The 21,836-nt window shown below is 44.4% G+C and overlaps 2 protein-coding genes across 3 annotated transcripts in view; one reads left to right on the forward strand and one right to left on the reverse strand.

The window, feature by feature from the left end:
• Positions 1-3,640: 3,640 nt before the first annotated feature.
• On the reverse strand, positions 3,641-6,661 carry LOC129011366 (uncharacterized). The gene is made up of 3 exons (XM_054446197.2): positions 6,652-6,661; positions 6,238-6,590; positions 3,641-4,341 (listed from the first exon to the last, which is right to left on the reverse strand). The coding sequence occupies exons 1-3, from the start codon at positions 6,659-6,661 to the stop codon at positions 4,336-4,338; spliced, it is 369 nt and encodes a 122-aa protein (XP_054302172.2). The 3' UTR covers positions 3,641-4,335.
• Positions 6,662-6,674: 13 nt separating this feature from the next.
• PCCA (propionyl-CoA carboxylase subunit alpha) overlaps positions 6,675-21,836 on the forward strand; it is a 454,909-nt gene continuing 439,747 nt past the window's right edge. The window contains exons 1-2 of one of the 2 annotated variants that reach the window (XM_054445844.2): positions 6,675-6,834; positions 20,469-20,546. In XM_054445844.2, the coding sequence (XP_054301819.1) occupies positions 6,730-6,834; positions 20,469-20,546 (183 nt within the window). In that variant the 5' untranslated portion in view covers positions 6,675-6,729. The remainder of the gene's footprint in view (positions 6,835-20,468; positions 20,547-21,836) is intronic. The other variant, XM_054445846.2, reaches the window with a different exon arrangement.

The raw sequence follows: 21,836 nt of genomic DNA on the forward strand, positions 1-21,836 counted from the left end.
CAGCCTTCAAAACCTTAAAGCAGGCCCTAGTATAAGCTCCAGGTTTAAGCCTTCCCACAGAACAAAACTTCTCTTTATACGTCACAGAGAGAGCCGGGATAGCTCTTGGAGTCCTTACTCAGACTCGTGGGACAACCCCACAACCAGTGGCATACCTAAGTAAGGAAATTGATGTAGTAGCAAAAGGCTGGCCTCACTGTTTAAGGGTAATTGCAACAGTGGCCGTCTTAGTGTCAGAGGCTATCAAAATAATACAAGGAAAGGATCTCACTGTCTGGACTACTCATGATGTAAACGGCATACTAGGGTCCAAAGGAAGTTTATGGCTATCAGACAACCGCCTACTTAGATACCAGGCACTCCTCCTTGAGGGACTGGTGCTTCAAATATGCACGTGTGTGGCCCTCAACCCTGCCACTTTTCTCCCAGAGGATGGGGAACCAATTGAGCATGACTGCCAACAAATTATAGTCCAGACTTATGCCGCCCGAGATGATCTCTTAGAAGTCCCCGTAACTAATCCTGACCTTAACGTATATACTGATGGAAGTTCATTTGTGGAGAATGGGATATGAAGGGCAGGTTATGCCATAGTTAGTGATGTAACCATACTTGAAAGCAAGCCTCTTCCCCCAGGGACCAGTGCCCAGTTAGCGGAACTAGTGGCACTTACCTGAGCCTTAGAACTAGGAAAGGGAAAAAGAATAAATGTGTATACAGATAGCAAGTATGCTTATCTAATCCTACATGCCCATGCTGCAATATGGAAAGACAGGGAGTTCCTAACCTCTTGGGGAACCCCCATCAAATACCACGAGGAAATACAGAGTTATTGCACACAGTGCAAAAACCCAAGGAGGTGGCATTCTTACACTGCCAAAGCCATCAAAATGAGAAGGAGAGGGGAGAACAGCAGCATAAGCGGCTGGCAGAGGTAAGGAAAGACCAGCAAGAAGGAAAGAGAGAAAGAGAAAGTCAGAAAGAGAGACAGAGAGACAGAAACAGAGACAAAGAGAAGGAGTCAGAAAGAAAGAGGGACAGACACAGAAAGAGTCAGAAAGACAGGAAGAGACAAAGAAGAAGTCAAAGAGAAAGAGAGATGGAAGTAGTAAAGAAAAAACAGTGTATCCCATTCCTTTAAAAGCCAGGGTAAAGTTCTGTCTACCCAGACAAGGCATATTCTTCTTACGTGGAACATCGACCTATATCTGCCTCCCCACTAACTGGACAGGCACCTGCACCTTACTCTTTCTAAGTCCCAACATTAATGTTGCCCCAGGAAATCAGACCTTTTCAGTACTCCTGAAAGCTCAAGTCCGTCAGCGCAGAGCCATACAACTAATACCCCTATTTATAGGGTTACGAATGGCTACTGCTACAGGAACTGGAATAGCCGGTTTATCTACTTCATTATCCTACTACCACACACTCTCAAAGGATTTCTCAGATAGTCTGCAAGAAATAACGAAATCTATTCTTACTTTACAATCCCAAATAGACTCTTTGGCAGCAGTGTCTCTCCAAAACTGCCAAGGCCTAGTCCTCCTCACTGCTGAAAAACGAGGACTCTGCACCTTCTTAGGGGAATAGTGTTGTTTTTACACTAACCAGTCGGGGATAGTACGAGATGCCGCCTGGCGTTACAGGAAAAGGCTTCTGAAATCAGATGCCTTTCAAATTCTTATACCAACCTCTGGAGTTGGGCAACATGGCTTCTCCCTTTTCTAGGTCCCATGGCAGCCATCTTGCTGTTACTCGCCTTGGGCCCTGTATTTTTAAACTTGTCAAATTTGTTTCCTCTAGAATCAAGGCCATCAAGCTACAGATGGTCTTATAAACGGAACCCCAAATGAGTTCAACTAACAACTTCTACCGAGGACCCCTGGAATGACCCATTGGCACTCTCCCTGGCCTAGAGACCTCCCCCCTGGAGGACACTACAACTGCAGGGCCCCTTCATTGACCCTATCCAGCAGGAAGTAGCTAGAGCAGTCATCGGCCAAATTCCCGACAGCAGTTAGGGTGTCCTGTTTAGAGAGGGGATTGAGAGGTGACAGCGTGCTGGCAGTCCTCACAGCCCTCGCTCGCTCTCAGTGCCTCCTCTGCCTGGGCTCCCACTTTGGCGGCACTTGAGGAGCCCTTCAGCCCACTGCTGAAACACCTTCAAATAAGGAAGAGGAACAGGCTATGACCTAATGCTTGCTTGGACAAGTATAAGCATGCCAGGGCAAATATTTACGCTAAATTGTGGGAGCTACGAACATAAAGTACATTGATTTTTTAAAGCTAGCAGATATTTAAGAATGTTAGCACGTCTTTGAATAAATTTTGCTTCTAAGATAAGTTACTATTTATTCCTAATTAGATGGGGAAGAAAGTCTTTGAAGAGGAAACTCTACTTTACTTTTTTTTTTTTGAGACGGAGTCTCCCTCAGTCGCCCAGGCTGGAGTGCAGCAGCGCCATCTTGGCTCACTGCAAGCTCCACCTCCCGGGTTCACGCCATTCTCCTGCCTCAGCCTCCTGAGTAGCTGGGATTACAGGTGCCCGCCATCGTGCCTGGCTAATTTTTTTTGTATTTTTAGTAGAGACGGGTTTCACCATGTTAGCCAGGACGGCCTCGATCTCCTGACCTTGTGATCCGCCCATTTCGGCCACCCAAAGTGCTGGGATTACAGGTGTGAGCCACCGCGCCTGGCCTCTACTTTACTTTTTACAAAGTGATTCTGTTGCCTCAGCCTCCTGAGTAACTGGGATTACAGACATGCACCACCACGCCCAGCTAATTTTTTTTTTTTTTGAGACAACGTCACCCAGCTCTGTCACCCAGGCTGAAGTGCAGTGGCACCATCTCAGCTCATTGCAACCTCCGCCACCCAGGTTCAAGCGATTCTCCTGCCTCAGCCTCCCGAGTAGCTGGGATAACAGGCGCCCGCCATGACGCCCAGCTAATTTTTGTATTTTTAGTAGAGACGGGGTTTCACCATGTTGGCCAGGCTGGTCTTGAACTCCTGACCTCAGGTGATCCACCCGCCTTGGCCTCCCAAAGTGCTGGGATTACAGGCGTAAGCCACTGCGCCCAGACTAATTTTTGTATTTTTAGTAGAGACAGGGTTTCCCCATGTTGGCCAGGCTGGTCTCAAACTCCTGCCCTAAGGTGATCCGCCCATCTGGGCCTCCCAAAGTGCTGGGGTTAGAGGTGTGAGCCACCATGCCCGGCCATTCTTGATATTGTTAACGTACGTTTTTATTCTGAAAAAGGTTTTTTGTTGTTTATTTATTTATTTTTGAGACAGAGTCTCACTCTGTCGCCCAGGCTGGAGTGCAGTGGTACAATCTTGGTTTACTGCAACCTCCGCCTCCTGGGTTGAAGATTTTCCTGCCTCAGCTTCCTGAGCAGCTGGGATTACAGGCATGTGCCACCATGTTTGGCTAATTTTTGTATTTTTTGTAGAGCTGGGGTTTCACCATGTTGGCCAGGCTGGTCTTGAACTCCTGACATCAGGTGATCTGCCCACCTCGGCCTTACAAAGTGCTGTGATTATAGGCATGAGCCACTGTGTCTGGCCTAATTGTCCTCTACTAATACTGTATTAGGCTGGGAAGACTAACTGCTCTAGCAATCCTCAAATCTCAATGGTGTAAGAAAATAAAAACTTTATTTTTTGCTCATGTCACAGTTCGGTGCAGGATAGTGAGAAGGATCTGCTCTCCTTCGCTACTGGAGACCCAGGCTGCTTCTGTGTAGTGCCTAGAAAAGTCTCAGCAGTTGAGAGGTGAAAAGGTGTGGAGGATCGCATGGAAGGTTTTATGAGCCAAGCCCAGGGGCTGTTGAATTTCATGTCCTCTCATATTTTATTGGCCAGAAATCAGGTATATTACCACATGGAACTGGAAACGAGGCCAGGATATGCTGCCCAATAGGATGCTCCGAGCAGTGCGCTCAGAAGAATGAACAGGTTTGGAGACAGTCCAACTCTGCTGTGTCCTCAACTTCCTTGGGGGTATTTTCCTTACAATCTATAACTTTTTTTTTTTTTTTTTTTTTTTTTGAGACGGAGTCTTGCTCTGTCGCCCAGGCTGGAGTGCAATGGTGCGGTCTCAGATCACTGACACCTCCGCCTCCTGGGTTCAAGCGATTCTCCTGCCTCAGCCTACGGAGTAGCTGGGATTACAGGGGCCCGCCACCATGAGTGGCTAATGTTTGTATTTTTAGTAGAGATGGGGCTTCACCATGTTGGACATGCTGGTCTGGAACTGCTGACCTCGTGATCCATCCGCCTCGGCCTCTCAAAGTGCTGGGATTACAGGCGTGAGCCACTGCGCCCGGCCACAATCTATAACTTTAAATGGAAAAGGCAAAGATAAATATTAGTCCTCTATCAGTGAGGACACACATGTAGCTGCTGTAACAAAGGCAAAACAAAAAAACACAATGCAATAACTTAAACAAGATACAGTATTTTTCTTGCTTGCATAAAAATCTGAACAAAGTGTTCCAGGGTTGACATGGCAGCTCCACAGAATCAGGCACCTAAAGGCTCCTGGTATATTGTTTTGCCTCCCCGATCACCTAACTTCCTTCTTATCATCTGAGATGACAACTTTACCTCCACTGTAGTGTCCACATTCTGGCAAACTGGAAACAGGAGAAGGGCAAGTGGAAGGCATGCCTTTCCCTTTAAAGGCATAACCGAAAAGTTGTCTATGTCACTTGTGCTTATGTCCCATTGGCCAAAACTTAGTAACCAAATCTTGGTAAGCACCCTTGCTGCAGTGGGAGTTGGGAAATGTAGATCTTTATTTAGGTAAGAAAGAAGAGGGCATGGAGGGCACAGTCCTTACATTCCAGACCTTAGTCATGGTGCTACACCTCGTTGTAAGGGAGGCTGGCTATTGCAGCCTTTTGCTGGGTGGCCATGTACCCAGCTAGATCTCAGGGGCACTCTTACTAAAGTAATGCATGGAGAATGGATAGCATGAGAAGCAGTTTCTGCTACAAGTGCCTTTCATAAAAAGAACTATAAGAAAAACAAATAGGGCCTAAGGAAAACTAATCCAAAGGGTAAAACATGGGGAAAAGACAAAAAACAAAAAAAGGAAAAAGCAAAGCAAGTTTCCCAGGTAGAAAATGAAGACAGAGGTACATAAGTGAGAAGTCCTGTGAAATTGATAATCCTTTTCATTTTGTCACAAAAGTCCCTACTTACATTCTAAAATTCCATTAAATGTCACCTTTCTGATATCCCCATTTTATTTATCTCTCTTTGGGCATTTACCATGCTGTAGCGTACTCTAGGCCATTCCTAGCTTTGAAACTCTCTCAAGGTGACTGCAGGAGATGCAAAGTAGTTAAGAGGAGAACCCCTAACACTGATGTGTTTATAGGTGAGGTGGCCTGATGCCTTAGATTTGCTTTAAAATATTCCTGCAAAAAATAAAAAGGGGAAGAGATGAAACAAGTTTGACAAAATGTTGATTCGTTGATGCGGTGTAATGGGTATCTGGGTGATCATAGTACTATTTTATCTGTTTTGTATATATTTTAAAATTTCCATAATATAGCAAAACATGAGCCCAGTCCAAGGCAGCCAGATTTGGGTTCAAACCCTAGTTTGACCTTTTACTCGCTGAGTGACTTTACCCTGCTACAGCTTCAGTTTCTCCAAATGGAAATAATATATACTCCATTAAGGTTCTTGCAAAGTCTAAAGCAAGAGGGAATCTGAGGCTCTAGCACACGGCCCGGCCCTTAATAGTTGTACTAATTTTTATTTTATTTTTCAAAACGGAGTTTGCTCTGTCACCCAGGCTGGAGTGTAGTGGCATGATCCGGCTCACTCCAACCTCCACCTCCCGGGTTCAAGCAATTCTGCTGCCTCAGCCTCCTCCCGAGTAACTGGGATTACAGGAATGCGCCACCACGCCCAGCTAATTTTTGTATTTTTAGTAGAGACGGAGTTTCGGCATGTTGTCCAGGCTGGTCTCCAACTCCTGACCTCAGGTTATCCTCCCGCCTCGGCCTCCCAGAGTGCTGGGATTACAGGCGTGAGCCACTGCGCCTGGCCAGTAGTTGTACTAACAAGGATTTCTGCTTGCAAGCAATAAAGACTGACTCTAGTTGTGGCTAATTTCTTTCACACGCACATATTAAGTGGCAGAGGTAGGACTTGAGCTCGGATCTCTGATTTCCAGACCTAGAACTTTTTATGTGTTATTACAGTCGTTCAAAACCTTACCTGGATTTGTGCTTTGCAATTTATGCTTTCGAACATGCAGGAATGCAGTTTGGGCATTTGTCTGGAACTTCGGATTCTCGGGACTCCACGGTGGCCAAGGCGCGGAGGTGACTCACTGACATTAACCGGCCTGTATGCACGTGGGTTGCTGAGCCGATGCTGGGAAGGTAAGGGGTTTGCCCGGTGCAGGCCGCCGGAACTCACGCGCGTCCCTGCCTCTCTCACTCCTGGGGTCGGCTCTGGAGAGCCGGTGGCCTGCAGCTCCGCTAGCGGCCGGACGCGCAGCCCGCCGACTAGCCCTCCTGGTCCTAGCGCGTCTCCCGGATCCCGGATCCGGCGGATCTGGCGGACCACTCACCCTCCCCTTTCCGCAAGTTAGGGGGCGGGGCATCGGGTTTCTGGCTCGTGATTTGCCGGAGCCCATGCGCTCCCCTTCTCCGCCCCCTGCGGCTGTGTGAGAGGTCAGCAGAGGGGCGGTCTGCGGGGACAACAATGGCGGGGCTCTGGGTCGGGACAGCATCGCTGGTCGCTGCCGGACGGCGTGGGCGGTGGCCGCCGCAGCAGCTGATGCTGAGCGCGGCGCTGCGGACCCTGAAGGTGAGGAGCAACGGGGCCTCGCGGGTCCGGGCTTCACTGGGCTTCCAGCCGTGCCTCCTCTGGGCGGCTGGCGCCGGGAGAGCGCTGGCTGGGTCCGGCTGCCCCCGCGCCCCGGTTGCACCTTAGCTACACCGCTTACTCTCCTCCCTCCCGGAGGTCGCGTGGCAGCGGTCTCAGGAGGCATCCCTCGTTGCAGCTGTTTCTCGCGGGGATCCTGCGGAGCAGAGAGGCCTAGGGCGGAGGCAGTTGGGTGCCCGCACGCCCTCCGAGGCGGCTGACGGCTTTGGGCGGGCATATTGCCCGAGGTCTGCTTCCAGGGCCCCGCGGCATTGGCTTTGTCTTAAGCTTTCCAGGGTGTGTTTTTAGGTGTCCTTATAGTTTCCGTGTTCTGTTGCCTCTTTCCAGCATTTTTGAAGGGACACTGTGAACTGTTGCTCAAGTAGAGTTAGGGTTGTGAGTTTGTCTTATCTTTTAAAGTATTATACCATGTCAGGACTGCTAATAGATTTTACGTTTCATTTGAAAGCCTGTTTTAATTGTATGACACCCCAGTCTACTGTGTACCAAATGCATCCCGTGAACTTACTTTCCTTTTCGGTGTAGTGGTGAGCCTGATTTTGGCACTGTTCTAAACACATTTCATGACTGTTCTGTATACCTACGCTGTCATGATGGCAGATTGACAAACAGGTTGGAGTGCTTGTGTGTGCTTCTGAGCTCTGTCTCCCGTCAACATCGAGTCTGTCCTTAATTCTGGGGCACAGACCACCTAACCTACTTTATAAGGTTTGTTGAGGCACTTGAACACATTCTTTAAAATGAAGGTCCCCTGAAAACCATCTGTCAGCTGGTTCAGTGTGCTTGTTAAACTTCCTTTTAAAAAATAATTATTAAAACATTGCCACATAACTTGTTTTATAGTCATTGAATTTTAGACGTTGAAGACACTTTAGAGACGACCTGCCCCATCCTACCTCCTCTTTAAAGAGGAGGGAACCGAGCCCCCGGGTGGGCAGTATGAGAGCTGGAGCTTATCGACATGGAAGTGAGTGGCACCTATGTTTGTTTTGTGTCCAGTTCAGCGTGCGGACTTTCACTGTTTTCTGTGTTCCCATTCAGTTTAGTGTTCTTTAATCTTTATCATTCTGTTCATCTTTGTTGGCCACTTCAATTGCAGCTGTAAGACTTATGCATTTACATAGGAGGCAACTTGGTATGGTGGAAAGTGTGGGCTTTGGGGTCAGGCACATGAGGCTTTGTATATTGGCTTTGTCTCTTCCTTGGGCGTCAGCTTCGTCCTTGTAGCTATTTTTTTCAACAAATATTTACTGAATATCTCCTGTCTTCCACTTCTGGGGAATGAATATGGTTTCTGCTTTCTTAGAAATTTTACTCTAGTAGGGAGAGTGTAATAAGTGTAAAATGGTATTAGGGGAGATGCCCGGGTGCTATAAGAAAATAAAATAGAGGGATGTGACCAAGCCAAGATTTTGAGTTCTGTGTCCTAGATACTGTTCTGTTGCTTTGCTTGAACTAATTTATTCAATCTCACAACAGTCGTATGTCCCCCATTTACAGAAGATGAAAGTGAGGCACTAAGTGTTAATGTGACTTGCTAGAAGCTATAGTGCCAATAAGTGGCAAACAGGATTTAGAACTCCAGAACCTGTGCTCTTAATCATACTGTACTACCTACGGTAGGGGAGTGTTTTCTTTTGGAACTGAAAATTGAGACAAGTTTTGAAGGATGAAGTGACCTTCTCTAATAAACAGAGGAGATGAATGTTATATGTGAGAGAGCAGTGTGTGCAAAGGTCCTGTGGCCAGAGGGAATGACAGGTTAGAAGAACTGAAAAAAGCCTACAGATTCCTCTCTAATGCAGAGAGTAGATGGTGTTGGAGAAGCTGGCAGGAGTCAGACCATGCTGGCTCTTATAGATCATATTATGAGGTTTGGTGTTTGTCTTAGAGCAGTGGGAAGACATTGATGTTGGAGGTGGGAGGGATGACACTGACATTTTAGATTGGAGAGGCTGAGAGGAAGGCTGTTACTGTACTTACTGTTGTACACTTGTTATACACTTACTGTGTAATACATAAGCTTTGATGATTCTTACCTGGTTTTTTCCTTTTAATGTGTTGGCAGAGACTGCATCTTGTCTATTTCTGTGTTCTTAGTACAATGTTTGACACAATAGGTGCTGAATGTGTAACAATAGAGTAGCATTATGTTTGTACCGGTAAAGAATTCCTCCTTGGGGTGGGAAGCATCTCTGAAGTTCACTATCACTCTAGGGGAACTTGAGCTGCTGCTTAGCTTCTCTCTGCGCTTCTCTTCTATGAACTTGAAATATGCTCTACTGAGTCTGTTTGAAGCTGAATCTTTTGAAGATTTTAACCCCTCCCATCCCTCCCTCCACCTCTGCAAACCTTTTGGTTGGTTGGAAAGCAGCCAGCTAACTCTAAGGTCTAGTCTAGAGAATTCTGACCATTCTTTTAGCCAGTCAACAGAGTTTATTTATTTTTGGGGTATATGTAGAGTTCACCTTTTAGTCTTATTTGTTTTGTGTATCAGCTTTTTAAACACATTCTGTTTTAATGCCTAGTTTTTTCTTCTGCGTAAATGTTTTCAGTGGCTCTAGGATGTTGGTTTTATGGTAATTGCTATAGTTTTTATTGAACTCTTATATGCCTTGCATGATGTTTCTTTGCTTTTCTTTTTTTTGAGATGGAGTCTCGCTCTGTTGCCAGGCTGGAGTGCAGTGGCACGATCTCAGCTCACTGCAACCTCCACCTCCTGGGTTCAAGCGATTCCCTTGCCTCAGCCTCCCAAGTGGCTGGGACTACAGGTGCATGCCACCACCCCCGGCTAATTTTTTTTTGTATTTTAGTAGAGATGGGGTTTCACCATGTTGGCCACCTCCATCTTCTGACCTCTTGATCCACCGCCTTGGCCTGCCAAAGTGCTTGGAATTACAGGCATGAGCCACCGAGCCTGACTGTGTGATTTTTCATATATCTTTTATCCTTATAACAACTAGGTAAAAAATCCCAATTTTACAGTAGAGGAAACAAAGCTCAGGGCAGTTAAGTAATTGCTTAAAAGCACAATTGGCTGAAGTAGTATTTGAACCTTAGATAATATGATTCTGAAGGCTTTCTTTTCTTTCTTCCTTTTTTTTTTTGAGATGGGGTCTGGCTCTGTTGACCAGGCTGGAGTGCGGTGGCATGATCTTGGCCTACTGCAGCCTCTGCCTCCTGGGCTCAAGCCATCCTCCCATCTCAGCCTCCCAAGTAGGTGGGACCACAGGCACGTACGACCACACCTGGCTATTTTTTAATTTTAATTTTAATTTTTTGTAGAGATGGGGTTTTGCTACGTTGCCCAGGCTGGTCTCAAACTCCTGAACTCAAGCAATCCACCCACCTCGGCTTGCTTTTCTAATTACAAATTGTCTCATTTGAATCATGGTCTCATTGTGTGATGCATTCATGAAATTTGAATGTTTAAGCCCTGTGTTACTTGAAAACCATTATTTTCTTTTGTAATCAGTAAATATGGAAAAGAATGTTTAGGCTTATCTGAATGCTTTAGAATTGCCTGGAGGTTAATCTTTCCAACATGCTGATAAATTTCTGACAAACCATTTGGGAAAAAAAATTTCTGAGGTTATTACAGAAACTAGTTTCTGGTGTAAAAAAATGTTTATAGACATTTATATATTTATACATCTACCATTTGGATTTTATTCTGTTCCTGAGAGGTTCAGAACAGGTAAAAACTGCCCTAGTCCTTTTCTAAGTAAAAGGAAAAGATGATGACATTTTTGATGAAGAGTGAGGGAAGAGGATTTGTTTAAATTATTCCAAACTTTAAAAAATGTAGGTGGGAGAACAAGGATGAAAAAGGAATTTGGGAAGAAACATTTTTTCGGTGGGGCTGGAAACATAGTGTTTCATTGTAGGTATCTGGAGTTAGATGCCCACAGGAGCCATGCTGAGGTGCTGGGAAGACAGAGGGTATCAGTGGGTGGCTTTTGGGCCAGGGATACAAGGCTAGAGTTAGAGTTAGAATCTGTGAACCCTGAAGGATATAGTGAGTCAGTTAATATTTAATTGAATAAATGCTTCGTCTTATAACCCTAAATTAGGATTTGGTAGAAGAGACAAGAGGAGTTAGAGGTATGGTTTGAGAGGAGCCAATGTAGTGTAGTGTTACCAAACCTAGGAAAGAAATTTCAAGAAGTAGTTAGCATTCATTCATTCATTTGTCTAGAGATCTAGCTCTTTACTCATAAAGTGTTTGTGGAGCATTTTCTAAGTTCCAGGTACTATGGCACGTACAGAGGAGAGAAAAAGAAATTAAAACATATTCCCTAACTATGTCCCAGGTGCAGAGAGGCTAAGGAATAAAAGATTGATGAGGCCAGGTGTGGTAGCTCGCGCCTGCAATCCCAACCCTTTGGGAGGCCAAAGTGGGAGGATTTCTTGAGCTCAGGAGTTTGAGACCAGCCTAGGCAACATAGTGATACCACCCCCTACCCCTGGCTATCTCTACAAAATAAAATAAAATAAAAATTAGCTGGGTGTGGTGGCACGTGCCTGTGGTTCTATGTACTTGGGAGGCTGAGGAGGGAGGATCACTTGAGCCCAGGAGGTCAAGGCTGCGGTGAGCTGTGATCACACCAATGTACTACAGCCTGGGTGACACAGCAAGACCCTGTCTCAAAAAAAAGTCTGGGCATGGTGGCTCATGCCTGTAATCCCAGCACTTTGGGAGGCCGAGGCAGGCAGATCACCTGAGGTCGGGAGTTCAAGACCAGCTTGACCAACATGGAGAAATCCCGTCTCTACTAAAAATACAAAATTAGCCAGGCATGGTGGCACATGCCTATAATCTCAGCTACTCGGGAGGCTGAGGCAGGAGAATCACTTGAACCCGGGAGGTGGAGGTTGCAGTGAGCCGAGACTGCGCCACTGCACTCCAGCCTGGGCAACAAGAACGAACTCTGTCTCAAAAAAAAAAAAGATTGGTGAAAGAATTTGATAAGATCTTTGATCTTTAATGAGAATAATTTTAGTAGCATGGTAAAGTGTTATATACAAAAAATACTACTATTGTTTTGACAACACTCTTAAACAGTTGAAGCAAAATTATATTTTTTGAAAGATAAGCATATTGCATAACTTTCAAAAATTAGTTTATTTTAAATGCCTACTGACATTTTCGTTAGAAAAAACCCCACAAATTGATGGGATCAACCTAATAAGATCAAAATAAAAGTGAATTTAAAGAATGTTGGAAGATACAGTTTTGTGATTTCATTCACAAAACCTAATACAGCATCCATGTGGCATACTCTCTTTGGTATTCTTTGTTTGTTTTTGAGATGGAGTCTCATGTTGCCCAGGCTGGAGTTCAGTGGTGTGATCTCGGCTCACGGCAACCTCTGCCTCCCGGGTTCAAGTGATTCTCCTGCCTCAGCCTCCTGAGTAGCTGGGATTACAGGCATGTGCCACCATGCCCAGCTAATTTTTGTATTTTTAGTAGAGATGGGGTTTCACCATGTCGGCCTGGCTGGTCTCGAACTCTTGACCTCAATTGATCCGCCTGCCTCGGCCTCCCAAAGTGCTGGGATTACAGATGTGAGCCACCGTGCCTGCCCTCTCTTTGGTATTATTTATTCAAGAAACCTTTGGTTTCCTAGAGCTGCTGTACAAATGACCATGAACCTGGTGGCTTAAAACAACAAATTCATTCTCCCACGATACTAAAGGCCTGAAGTCTGAAATCAAGGCATGAGCAGGGCCATGCTTCCTCTGACGGCTCTAGCGGAGAATCCTTTCTTGCCTCTTTGAGCTTCTGGTGGCTGCATCACTCCAGTCTCTGCCTCTGTCTCCACGTGGCTGCCTTCTCCTCCTCCTCCTTGTGCGTCTTTCCCTCTCATTCTTTTATAAAGACACTTTTCATTGGATTTAGGGCCATGACAAGATCTAGGATGATTTCATCTCGAGATCCTTCACTTTGTTGTATTAGCAAAGACCCTTTATCACAGGTTCCAGGACATGGACACATCATTTTAGGGGCTACCGTTCAATTCACCTACACGTAGTATGTGTCAGACGCTACTTAGAGCTGGGAATATAATCGTGAATGTTTCTGCTCCCATTGTGGTTACATTCGAGTAAGGAGACTGTGCTCGTATAAATAGAAAAGTTCAGAGAGTGAGAAGGGCTCTTGAAGGAAAAAGATAGGTTAATGGGATAGAGAGTGGTAGTGGTGCTGAGTTGGGGATGTTACCTAATGAGACCATGGGGGACATTTCTGAGCGTGTGGCATTTGGACAGGAAACTGAGCCAGCCAGCCATGTGACTGTATGGGGGCCTAGCACTGCACACCAAGGAGTGCCAGGGCAAAAGCTCTAAGGGGAGATTGCATTTGGCATAATTAAGGGATGAATGTGGCTGCTGTGGTTGGAGTGAACTGAATGAGGGGGTGATCTCAGGAGATGAGGGAGGAGGAGTGGGTAGGCGGGACAGAGTCATCAGGGGCTTTTATTTGGAATTTACTAATGAGAGTCCGGTTGGAGGCATTTAAGCACACTGAATTTATGTTTGGAAAAGGTGTTTGTGACTAGTATGTAGCGAATGTCTTAGTAGGGGTGGGAGTAGGACTGGGGACTGGGGTGGGAAGAGTGAAAACAGAGAGACCCATCAGGAAGCTGTTGTAGAAGACCAAGCTAGAGATGATGGTAACTTGCGCTAGGGCACTGGAGTTGGTGAACTGGTCAGACTTGGAATACATTTTGGAGCTAGAGCCAGTATCTTGCTGTGGGGTTTGAAGGCAGATACAGACATACCTCATATCTTGGCTTTATTGGCCCTGCAGATACTGCTTTTTTTTGTTGTTTTTACAGATTGAGGGTTTGTGGCAACCCTGCTTTGAGCAACTGTATTGGTGTCATCTTTCCAATAGTACATACTTACTTTGTGTCTCTGTGAAACATTTTGATAATTTTTTCATTATTACTATGTCTGTTATGGTGATCTGTGATCAGTGATCTTCGATATTCTTATTGTAAATATTTTGGGGTGCTGTGAACCACGCCCATATAAGTTGGAGAAACATAATTGATAAATGCTGTGTGTGTTTTGACTTCTCCAACCAGTTATTCCCCCATATCTCTCCCTCTCCTCAGGCCTCCCCCTATTCTCTGAGATACAACAATATTGAAATTAGGCCAATTAATAACCCTCTAAGAGTTCTAGTGAAAGGAAGAGTCACACATCTCTCACTTTGAATCAAAAACTAGAAATCATTAAGCTTAGTGAGGAAGGCCTGTCAAAAGCCAAGATAGACTGAAAGCTGGGCCTCTTGTGCCAAATTGTGAATGCAAAGGAAAAGTTCTGGAAGGAAATTAAAAGTGCTACTCCAGTGAGCACACAACTGATTTAAAAAAGTGAAACAGCTTTATTGCTGATATGGCAAAAGCTTTAGTGGTTTGGATAGAAGATCAAACCAGCCACAACATTTCCTTAAGCCATAGCCTAATCCAGCGCAAGGCCCTCTCTCCAGTTCTACGAAGGCTGAGAGAGGTGAGGATGCTGCAGAAGAAAACTTGGAAGCAGAGGTTGGTTCATGGGGTTTAAGAAAAGAAGTGAGGCTGGGCGCAGTGGCTCACACCTGTAATCCCAGTACTTTGGGAGGCCAAGGCGAGCGGATCCCAAGGTCAAGAGATTGAGACCATTCTGGCTAACATGGTGAAGGATCAGATGATTGTTAGCATTTTTGAGCAATAATTGTTTTGAACAATAATTAATTGGAGCTGAACCTACAGTATCTGTAAGGTATGTACAAACAGGGAAAGGAAGGAATTAAGAGTGACTTTTGAAGGGTAGACACACAAGGTCGCTATTGTATGATTGTGTTTATATGCAGTCTCCAGAATAGACTGATCCATGAAGACAGAAAGTAGATTAGTGGTTGCCCAGGGCCTGGAGGAGAGGGGATGGGAGTGACTGTGCATAGTTAAGGGGTGTCTTTTTGGGGTGATAAAAAATGTCCTGGAATCAGTGGCCATCATGGTTCCATGCCTTGTGAATATACTAAAAACCACTGAGTTGTATACTTTTTTAAAAGGGTAAATTTTATGGTATGTGAATTACATCTTAATTAAAAAATAAAAGAATGGTCCGGGCGCGGTGGCTCATACCTATAATCCCAGCACTTTGGGAGGCCGAGGCAGGTGGATCACCTGAGGTCGGGAGTTCGAGACCAGCCTGACCAACATGAAGAAACCCCATCTCTACTAAAAATACAAAATTAGCCGGGCATGGTGGCACATGCCTGTAATCCCAGCTACTCAGGAGTCTGAGACAGGAGAATTGCTTGAACCTGGGAGGCAGAGGTTGCAGTGAGCCGAGATGGCACCATTGCACTCCAGCCTGGCGACAGAGTGAGACTCCGTCTCAAAAAACAAACAAACAAAAATCTTCTAATACTTATGTTAACAAAGTAAAGCAAAGAGGCCAAGGTGGGAGGATCGCTTGAGGCCAGGAGTTCAAGACCAGCCTGGGGAAAATAGTGAGAACCGCGCCCCCCCCCCCCCCCCCCGCCCAGTCTCTACAAAAAATAAAAAAATTAGTGGGGCATGGTGGCATGCATCCATAGTCCCAGCTTTTCAGGAGGCTGAGGTGGGAGGATTGCTTGAATGCAGGAGTTCAAGGCTGCGGTGAGCTATGATCCTATCACTATACTTCAGTCTGGGCAACATAGTGAGATCCTGTCTCAAAAACAAAAAAGTAAAACGAAGCTAGGTGTGGTGGCAGGGACGTGTAGTCTCAGCTACTTAGGAGGCTGAGGTGGGAAGATCATTTGAGCCTAGGAGTTAGAGGCTGCCATGGGCTATAATTGTGCCTGTAAGTAGTCACTGCAGTCCAGCCTGGGCAAACATAGTGAGACCCCCATCTCTTAAAAAAAACAAAAAAAGTAAAATAAGGTGAAATTAATATATTTTACTTAATATATTCAAATATTCAAAGTATTATTTGAATATGTAAATGTAAAAATTCACTAATGAGGTCTTTTACATTTTCTGGGTACTAAGTTTTCAAAATCCAGTGTGTAGTTTACTCTTAGAGCACATCTGAATGTGGCTCGTGGCTGCCATATTGGATGGAACAGCTCTAGGGCACGGATTGTGCTCCTAATCAAACCCCACCGTGAGGTGCTGGGACTGGCCTTTTGAATGCAGTGTTAGTCAGCCCTTGGCCAGGCAGGGTGGGGGGAGCTCTCAGGCTTGATGGAGAACTGTATAGTTCAGGAACATGGTCGAGATGAGGGGGCAGGTGTGAGCCGTTAATTGTCAACACAGCAGTTAGAGAGGATCTGAGTGGCCACTGACAACATCTGCTACAGCGGGATGGGGAAGAATGGCCTGGCTGAAGAGTCAAGGGTGGGATGATGGAGCTCTAGAGTTGACATGTATAGTTTCTTGGTGCTTGAGCTTAGTACAGAGGCAGAGCCCGGAGAATCTTGAGTCTTGAACATCTCTCTGAAATATTAGGTGTTCAGCTTGGCTTTTGGCAGACACCGAAGATTGGAATAGTCTCTAAGATCCTGAAGACAAAATAGTCTATTTGAAAGAAAAGCTGTGCTTCCAGGAAAAAGCCAGACTTAATTAAGTGTCTTCAGAGAAGGGCATGGGCTCTGTTACAATGCACGATGAAATACTGTGTCGTAATACATGGATAAGACCTTCACCTGGAATTTTAGAGATGAAGCAAGATGAAGTAAACTAATGTTTACTTTGACCTTGGTGAGGTCGTTTTATAGCTCCATTAACCCAGTTTTGAGGATAGTTTCTTCTTCGAAGCAGAATGCATTCTGATAATGAATTTATCTGATAATGAGTTATTTAGTATTATTCACCTGAATGCTACTGTGGGTATGTTAACAACAGTAGTTTTGGTTTTGGCAGAAATAGTGTTCAGATTGTTCTTTAAGATGTTTGCTAGTGGATTTACCAGTTTTAACTGCCACGTGAGGCCACATCTTGCTTATGAAAGTAGGTGCTATCTAATTTTTTTTTTTTTTTTGAGGTGGAGTCTTGCTCTGTCACCCAGACTGGAGTGCAGTGGCGTGATCTCAGCTCACTACAACCTCTGCCTCCCGGGTTCACACCATTCTCCCGAGTAGCTGGGACTACAGGCGCCCGCCACCATGCCTGGCTAATTTTTTGTATTTTTAGTAGAGACAAGGTTTCACTGTGTTAACCAGGATGGTCTCAATCTCCTGACCTTGTGATCCACCTGCCTCGGCCTCTCAAAGTGCTGGGATTACAGGCGTGAGCCACTGTGCCCGGCTGGTGCTATCTAATCTTAAGAAAGGATTTTTTTCCAGCCACTGCAAACAGGATTTGTTTCCCTTTTTGCAGTGGCTGGAAGGCATGCATCCAGTTTGTCTAAAAGCCTACCATTTCCCCCACTTTTTGTTTAAGTTATTGTGTGCTGATGATAATATATGCAGGACTGTGCTAGCCATGTTAGACATTCTCATTTAATCCTCATAGCAGCATTGTGACCTAGATAAGTACTATTATTATCCCCAGTGTACAAATGAAGAAACTTTCTACATATCTAGGAAATGTCAGAGCCAAGATTCGAATCCAGGTCAGAATCTGAGTCTAGACCAGAACACTTATTGACTATATTATTCTCTAATGGTAATTCCCAAGTGGTTCTGGTATAATTTTAAGAAAGAAGGTGACAGTTTCGTATTTGGATTTAGTTTTCATGTAAAACCTTACATTTTTTGGCACTTTACTGTTTATAAAAACTCATTTGATCCTTTTAACAACTCCCTAGGAAATCAGGGAGGTGTCATCACCTACATTTGGTAAATGGAAACGGGGGCCCAGAGAAATGATTAGCTCAATGACTCACAGCTGAGAGTTGACCCAAGTCTTGTGACTCTGAGGGTCAATGACACTTCCTATGTGCCAAGCCATTTGCAGGCATTTCTTTTCTATGTGTGGAAAATATAGGAAATCATTATTCCTGTGGGAGAGAACCAATGGCAGTATGTTATTGGGGAGTCATTTTGCACACCCTGACCTTTCTCCTTTTGGCTGTGATTGGCTAGTCTTTATAAACAGAATTGATTAAAGTTCTTTCTCAGAATCTTTGTTGCTAGGAAATACCTTACAAAGAATTTTGGACTGGGCGTGTAGCCAGTTTGTTACATGCTTAACAAAACCAACAAACGTTAAAATTCTGTGTAGAGGTCCAAATTAGCAGACTTCTACAAAGGTTTTCCTGCACTTAGAAAATAAACTTTATGTTGTGGCTTTACACAAATGGTCTGAGTGTTGACCTGATTCTTCATTTTTGACCTTCCATGAATGTCTCCCAGGAGGAAACAGGAACAGAGCCTGTATTGGGCTGACTCCAAACCAGTTCACACTTGTTGTGGGAATGGTTCACATTGGTAGTTGTTCTGTTATAGTTGTGTTTGCTTGTACGAGTTCTACTTCTTCTTCTTTTTTTTTTTTTTTTTGTTGAGACAGTGTTTCGCTCTTTTTGCCCAGGCTGGAGTGTAACGGTACAATCTCGGCTCACCGCAACCTCCACCTCCCGGGTTCAAGCGATTCTCCTGCCTCAGCCATCTGAGTAGCTGGGATTATGGGCATGCACCACCACGTCCAGCTAATTTTGTATTTTTAGTAGAGATGGGGTTTCTCCATGTTGGTCAGGCTGGTCTCGAACTCCCGACCTCAAGTGATCTGCCCGCTTCGGCCTCCCAAAGTGTTGGGATTACAGGCATGAGTCACCGTGCCCGGCCCGAGTTCTACTTCTGGTTACTGGCTAACCGGGAGGCATCTATGCTTTTTACAGCTTTAGGCCACATTATTACAAGTTCACATGTGTGCAAGCTCTGTGGAACAACATCATATCTTTGAGTAGATATTAGTGTTTATGTGGGAATTGCCACTGTTTTTCTTATCTAGAAATAAAAAACTTCAGAAAGCTCTTGACCAATCTGTGCTTAAATCTTATAACCATTACAGCCTCAGCCTGTGACCTTTGAAAAGTTAAAGTCCTTGGGACTCAACTTTATCATAAAATTGGGGATAATACTCTTTTTAACTCACAGTTATGCTTGAAGGAATATATGGAATATATGAGAGATGGTCTTGATCTTTAATAGGGACACAGTAATAATTTCCCGTTCACAGTTCCTTCTTGTTCTTGGTCTTTTACTTGATAAAGGTTTTATTTTATAAACTATATCTTTTTGTATCTTTTGTCTCCACTTTTGTACAGAGATTACATTTTTAAATTAATTAATTAATTAATTAATTTTTTCTGAGGAGTTTCGCTCTTGTTGCCCAGGCTGGAGTGCAATGGCACGATCTAGGCTCACAGCAACCTCTGCCTCCTGGGTTCAAGCAATTCGTCTACCTCAGGCTCCTGAGTAGCTGGGACTACAGGTGTGTGCCACCATGCCTTGCTAATTTCTTTTTGTGTGTGTGTTTTTAGTAGAGACGGGGTTTCGACGTTTTGGCCAGTCTGGTTGCAAACTCCTGACCTCAGGTGATCCGCCTGCCTCGGCCTCCCAAAGTGCTAGAATTACAGGCGTGAGCCATGGTGCCCGACTCTTTAAAAAATAGTTGTACAAATTTTTCAGTTCATTTAAAAATGTTGCTATAAAAACATTTTGTTTCTTATTTGAGTCGCTATCATCTTAGAAAGTTCTAAGAGGTGGTACCTGTTGGTTGCCTTTTGCTGATTTTTTCCTCCATTTTTTCCATCTAGCTTTAACAGTGACTACTGGGAAGTTCTCTCTCTCTCTGTCTCTCTCTCTGTGTCTCTCTATCTCTTTTCTTTTTCTCCTTTCTTTTCGTTCTTTTCAGTGGGGTCTTGCTCTGTTGCCCAGGCTGGAGTACAGTGGTGTGATCTTGGCTCACTGCTGCCTCAAACTCTTGGGCTCAAGTAATATTCCCACCTCTGCCTCCTGAGTAGCTGGGATTCCAGGCTGTACCACTGTGCCTGGCTTAGTCACTTTTCTTAATGTTTTTAAGCATTAAGATATGCTTTCTTCACAAACAGTTCAATGAATGAGAAATATCCTTGATTACTGGTATTGCTTTTTCATATTTATCAGCCAAACCACTTTTGTACCAGAAAATGTGAAATAAGAAATCATGCTGAAGACATCAGCAAATATAAAAATAATATTTTATTATGTTCTGGCCACTGTTAAATTTGAAGCTCCTTGAGACCAAGACTCTCGTTTTGTGTTTTTAAAAGTTCTGTGTGGTCTGTGACATTTCTGACCCTGCTCTATCCTTTTGCATGATCAGAAAGGCTTTCTTCAGATTTGCTTGGCCCCTAGACAATTCTTGTTTTGCTTTTCTGGAGATTGTTTTGATGCTTTTGGTTTCTCTTACATGCCAACGGGCTGTGTCTGTAGATACGATTTCCCTTCTGTAATTATAATTATGGTATATTGCCTAGAACTACATTTATTGATCAAACACGTTCGCTAGAACCTAACTGGAAGAAATATCCTGAAAAAATGTTCTAAAGCCCATGAAGTATTTGCAACTTATTTTGCTTTCCTTTTTTTGTAGCATGTTCCATACTATTCAAGACAGTGCTTAATGGTGTCCCGTAATCTTGGTTCAGTGGGATATGATCCTAATGAAAAAGTAAGTATTTAAAAGATACTCTCAACAACTAACTTATCATGGTTTTACTTTCTTGTCTCCACACTGTGTTCAGTGGACAGATGAGATTTTGTTAAGGCTGTGCGGTCATTGATCACTCTAGCATTATATGTTTCTATAGGTGCTCAGTCTTTAGGTATTCTGTTTTTCATTGTGGGCCACAGTCTGAATCTTTTTAATTTTGTATTTATATCTTTAGCAAAAATTGAATGCATTTACAATATGTTTCCTTTGTTTTCAGCAGAATAACTGAGAAAACACTTGTTCTTAAAGACTGGGCAGTTGAGAGATTTAATTAAACTATTGAGTTTTTCTTTCATTTACTTAATACTTTTTTTTTTGAGATAGAGTCACGCTCTGTCACCCAGGCTGGAGTGCAGTGGTGTGATCTAGGCTCACTGCAACGTACGCCTCTGAGGTTCAAACAATTATCCCACCTCAGCCTCCTGAGTAGCTGGGATTACAGGCGCCCACCACTGCACCCGGCTAACATTTGTATTTTTAGTAGAGATGGGATTTTGCCATGTTGGCCAGGATGGTCTCGAACTCCTGACCTCAGGTGATCCACCTGCCTCAGCTTCCCAAAGTGCTGAGATTTCAGGCATGAGCCACAGTACACCTGGCCTCATTTACTTAATATTTATATTATTTATTTATTTATTTGTGAGACGGAGTCTTGCTCTTTTGCCCAGGCTGGAGTACAGTGGTGTGATCTTAGCTCACTGCAACCTCCACCTCCCGGCTTCAAGAGATTCTCCTGTCTCAGCCTCCTGAGTAGCTGGGATTACAGGTGTGCCCCACCACACCCGTCTAATTTTTGTGTTTGTTAGTAGAGACAGGGTTTCACCATGTTGGCCAGGCTGGTCTCAAACTCCTGACGTCAGGTCATCTGCCTGCCTCGGGCTCCCAAAGTGCTGGGATTACAGGCGTGAGCCACTGTGCCCGGCCTATATGATTGATTTAGATTGAAGGTAATTTTGTATATTATAAATTTCAGGACAAGGGGTTTCTAATTAAAATGCTATTACGATAATGTTTGAGCCTTGTAGGGACTAGGAGAAGTGATTGGAAATAAAATATGGTTTCATGCCTTCATGGCAATGAAGGCATCGAAGTGGGTGGGAGTTTTGGTTAAGAAGGGATTGTTCAAGGTGAATGTCATCAAAATACAACTGACAGGAATGATTATTTGAGAATGACATGTCTGAGGTATCTTCTGAATCATGTGCTGAAGTGCACAATACTGCTTTCCAGATTCTTTTGAATCTGGAG

This window comes from Pongo pygmaeus, chromosome 14 (genome assembly GCF_028885625.2).
Source record: "Pongo pygmaeus isolate AG05252 chromosome 14, NHGRI_mPonPyg2-v2.0_pri, whole genome shotgun sequence".
Classification (NCBI taxonomy): Eukaryota; Metazoa; Chordata; class Mammalia; order Primates; family Hominidae; genus Pongo; species Pongo pygmaeus.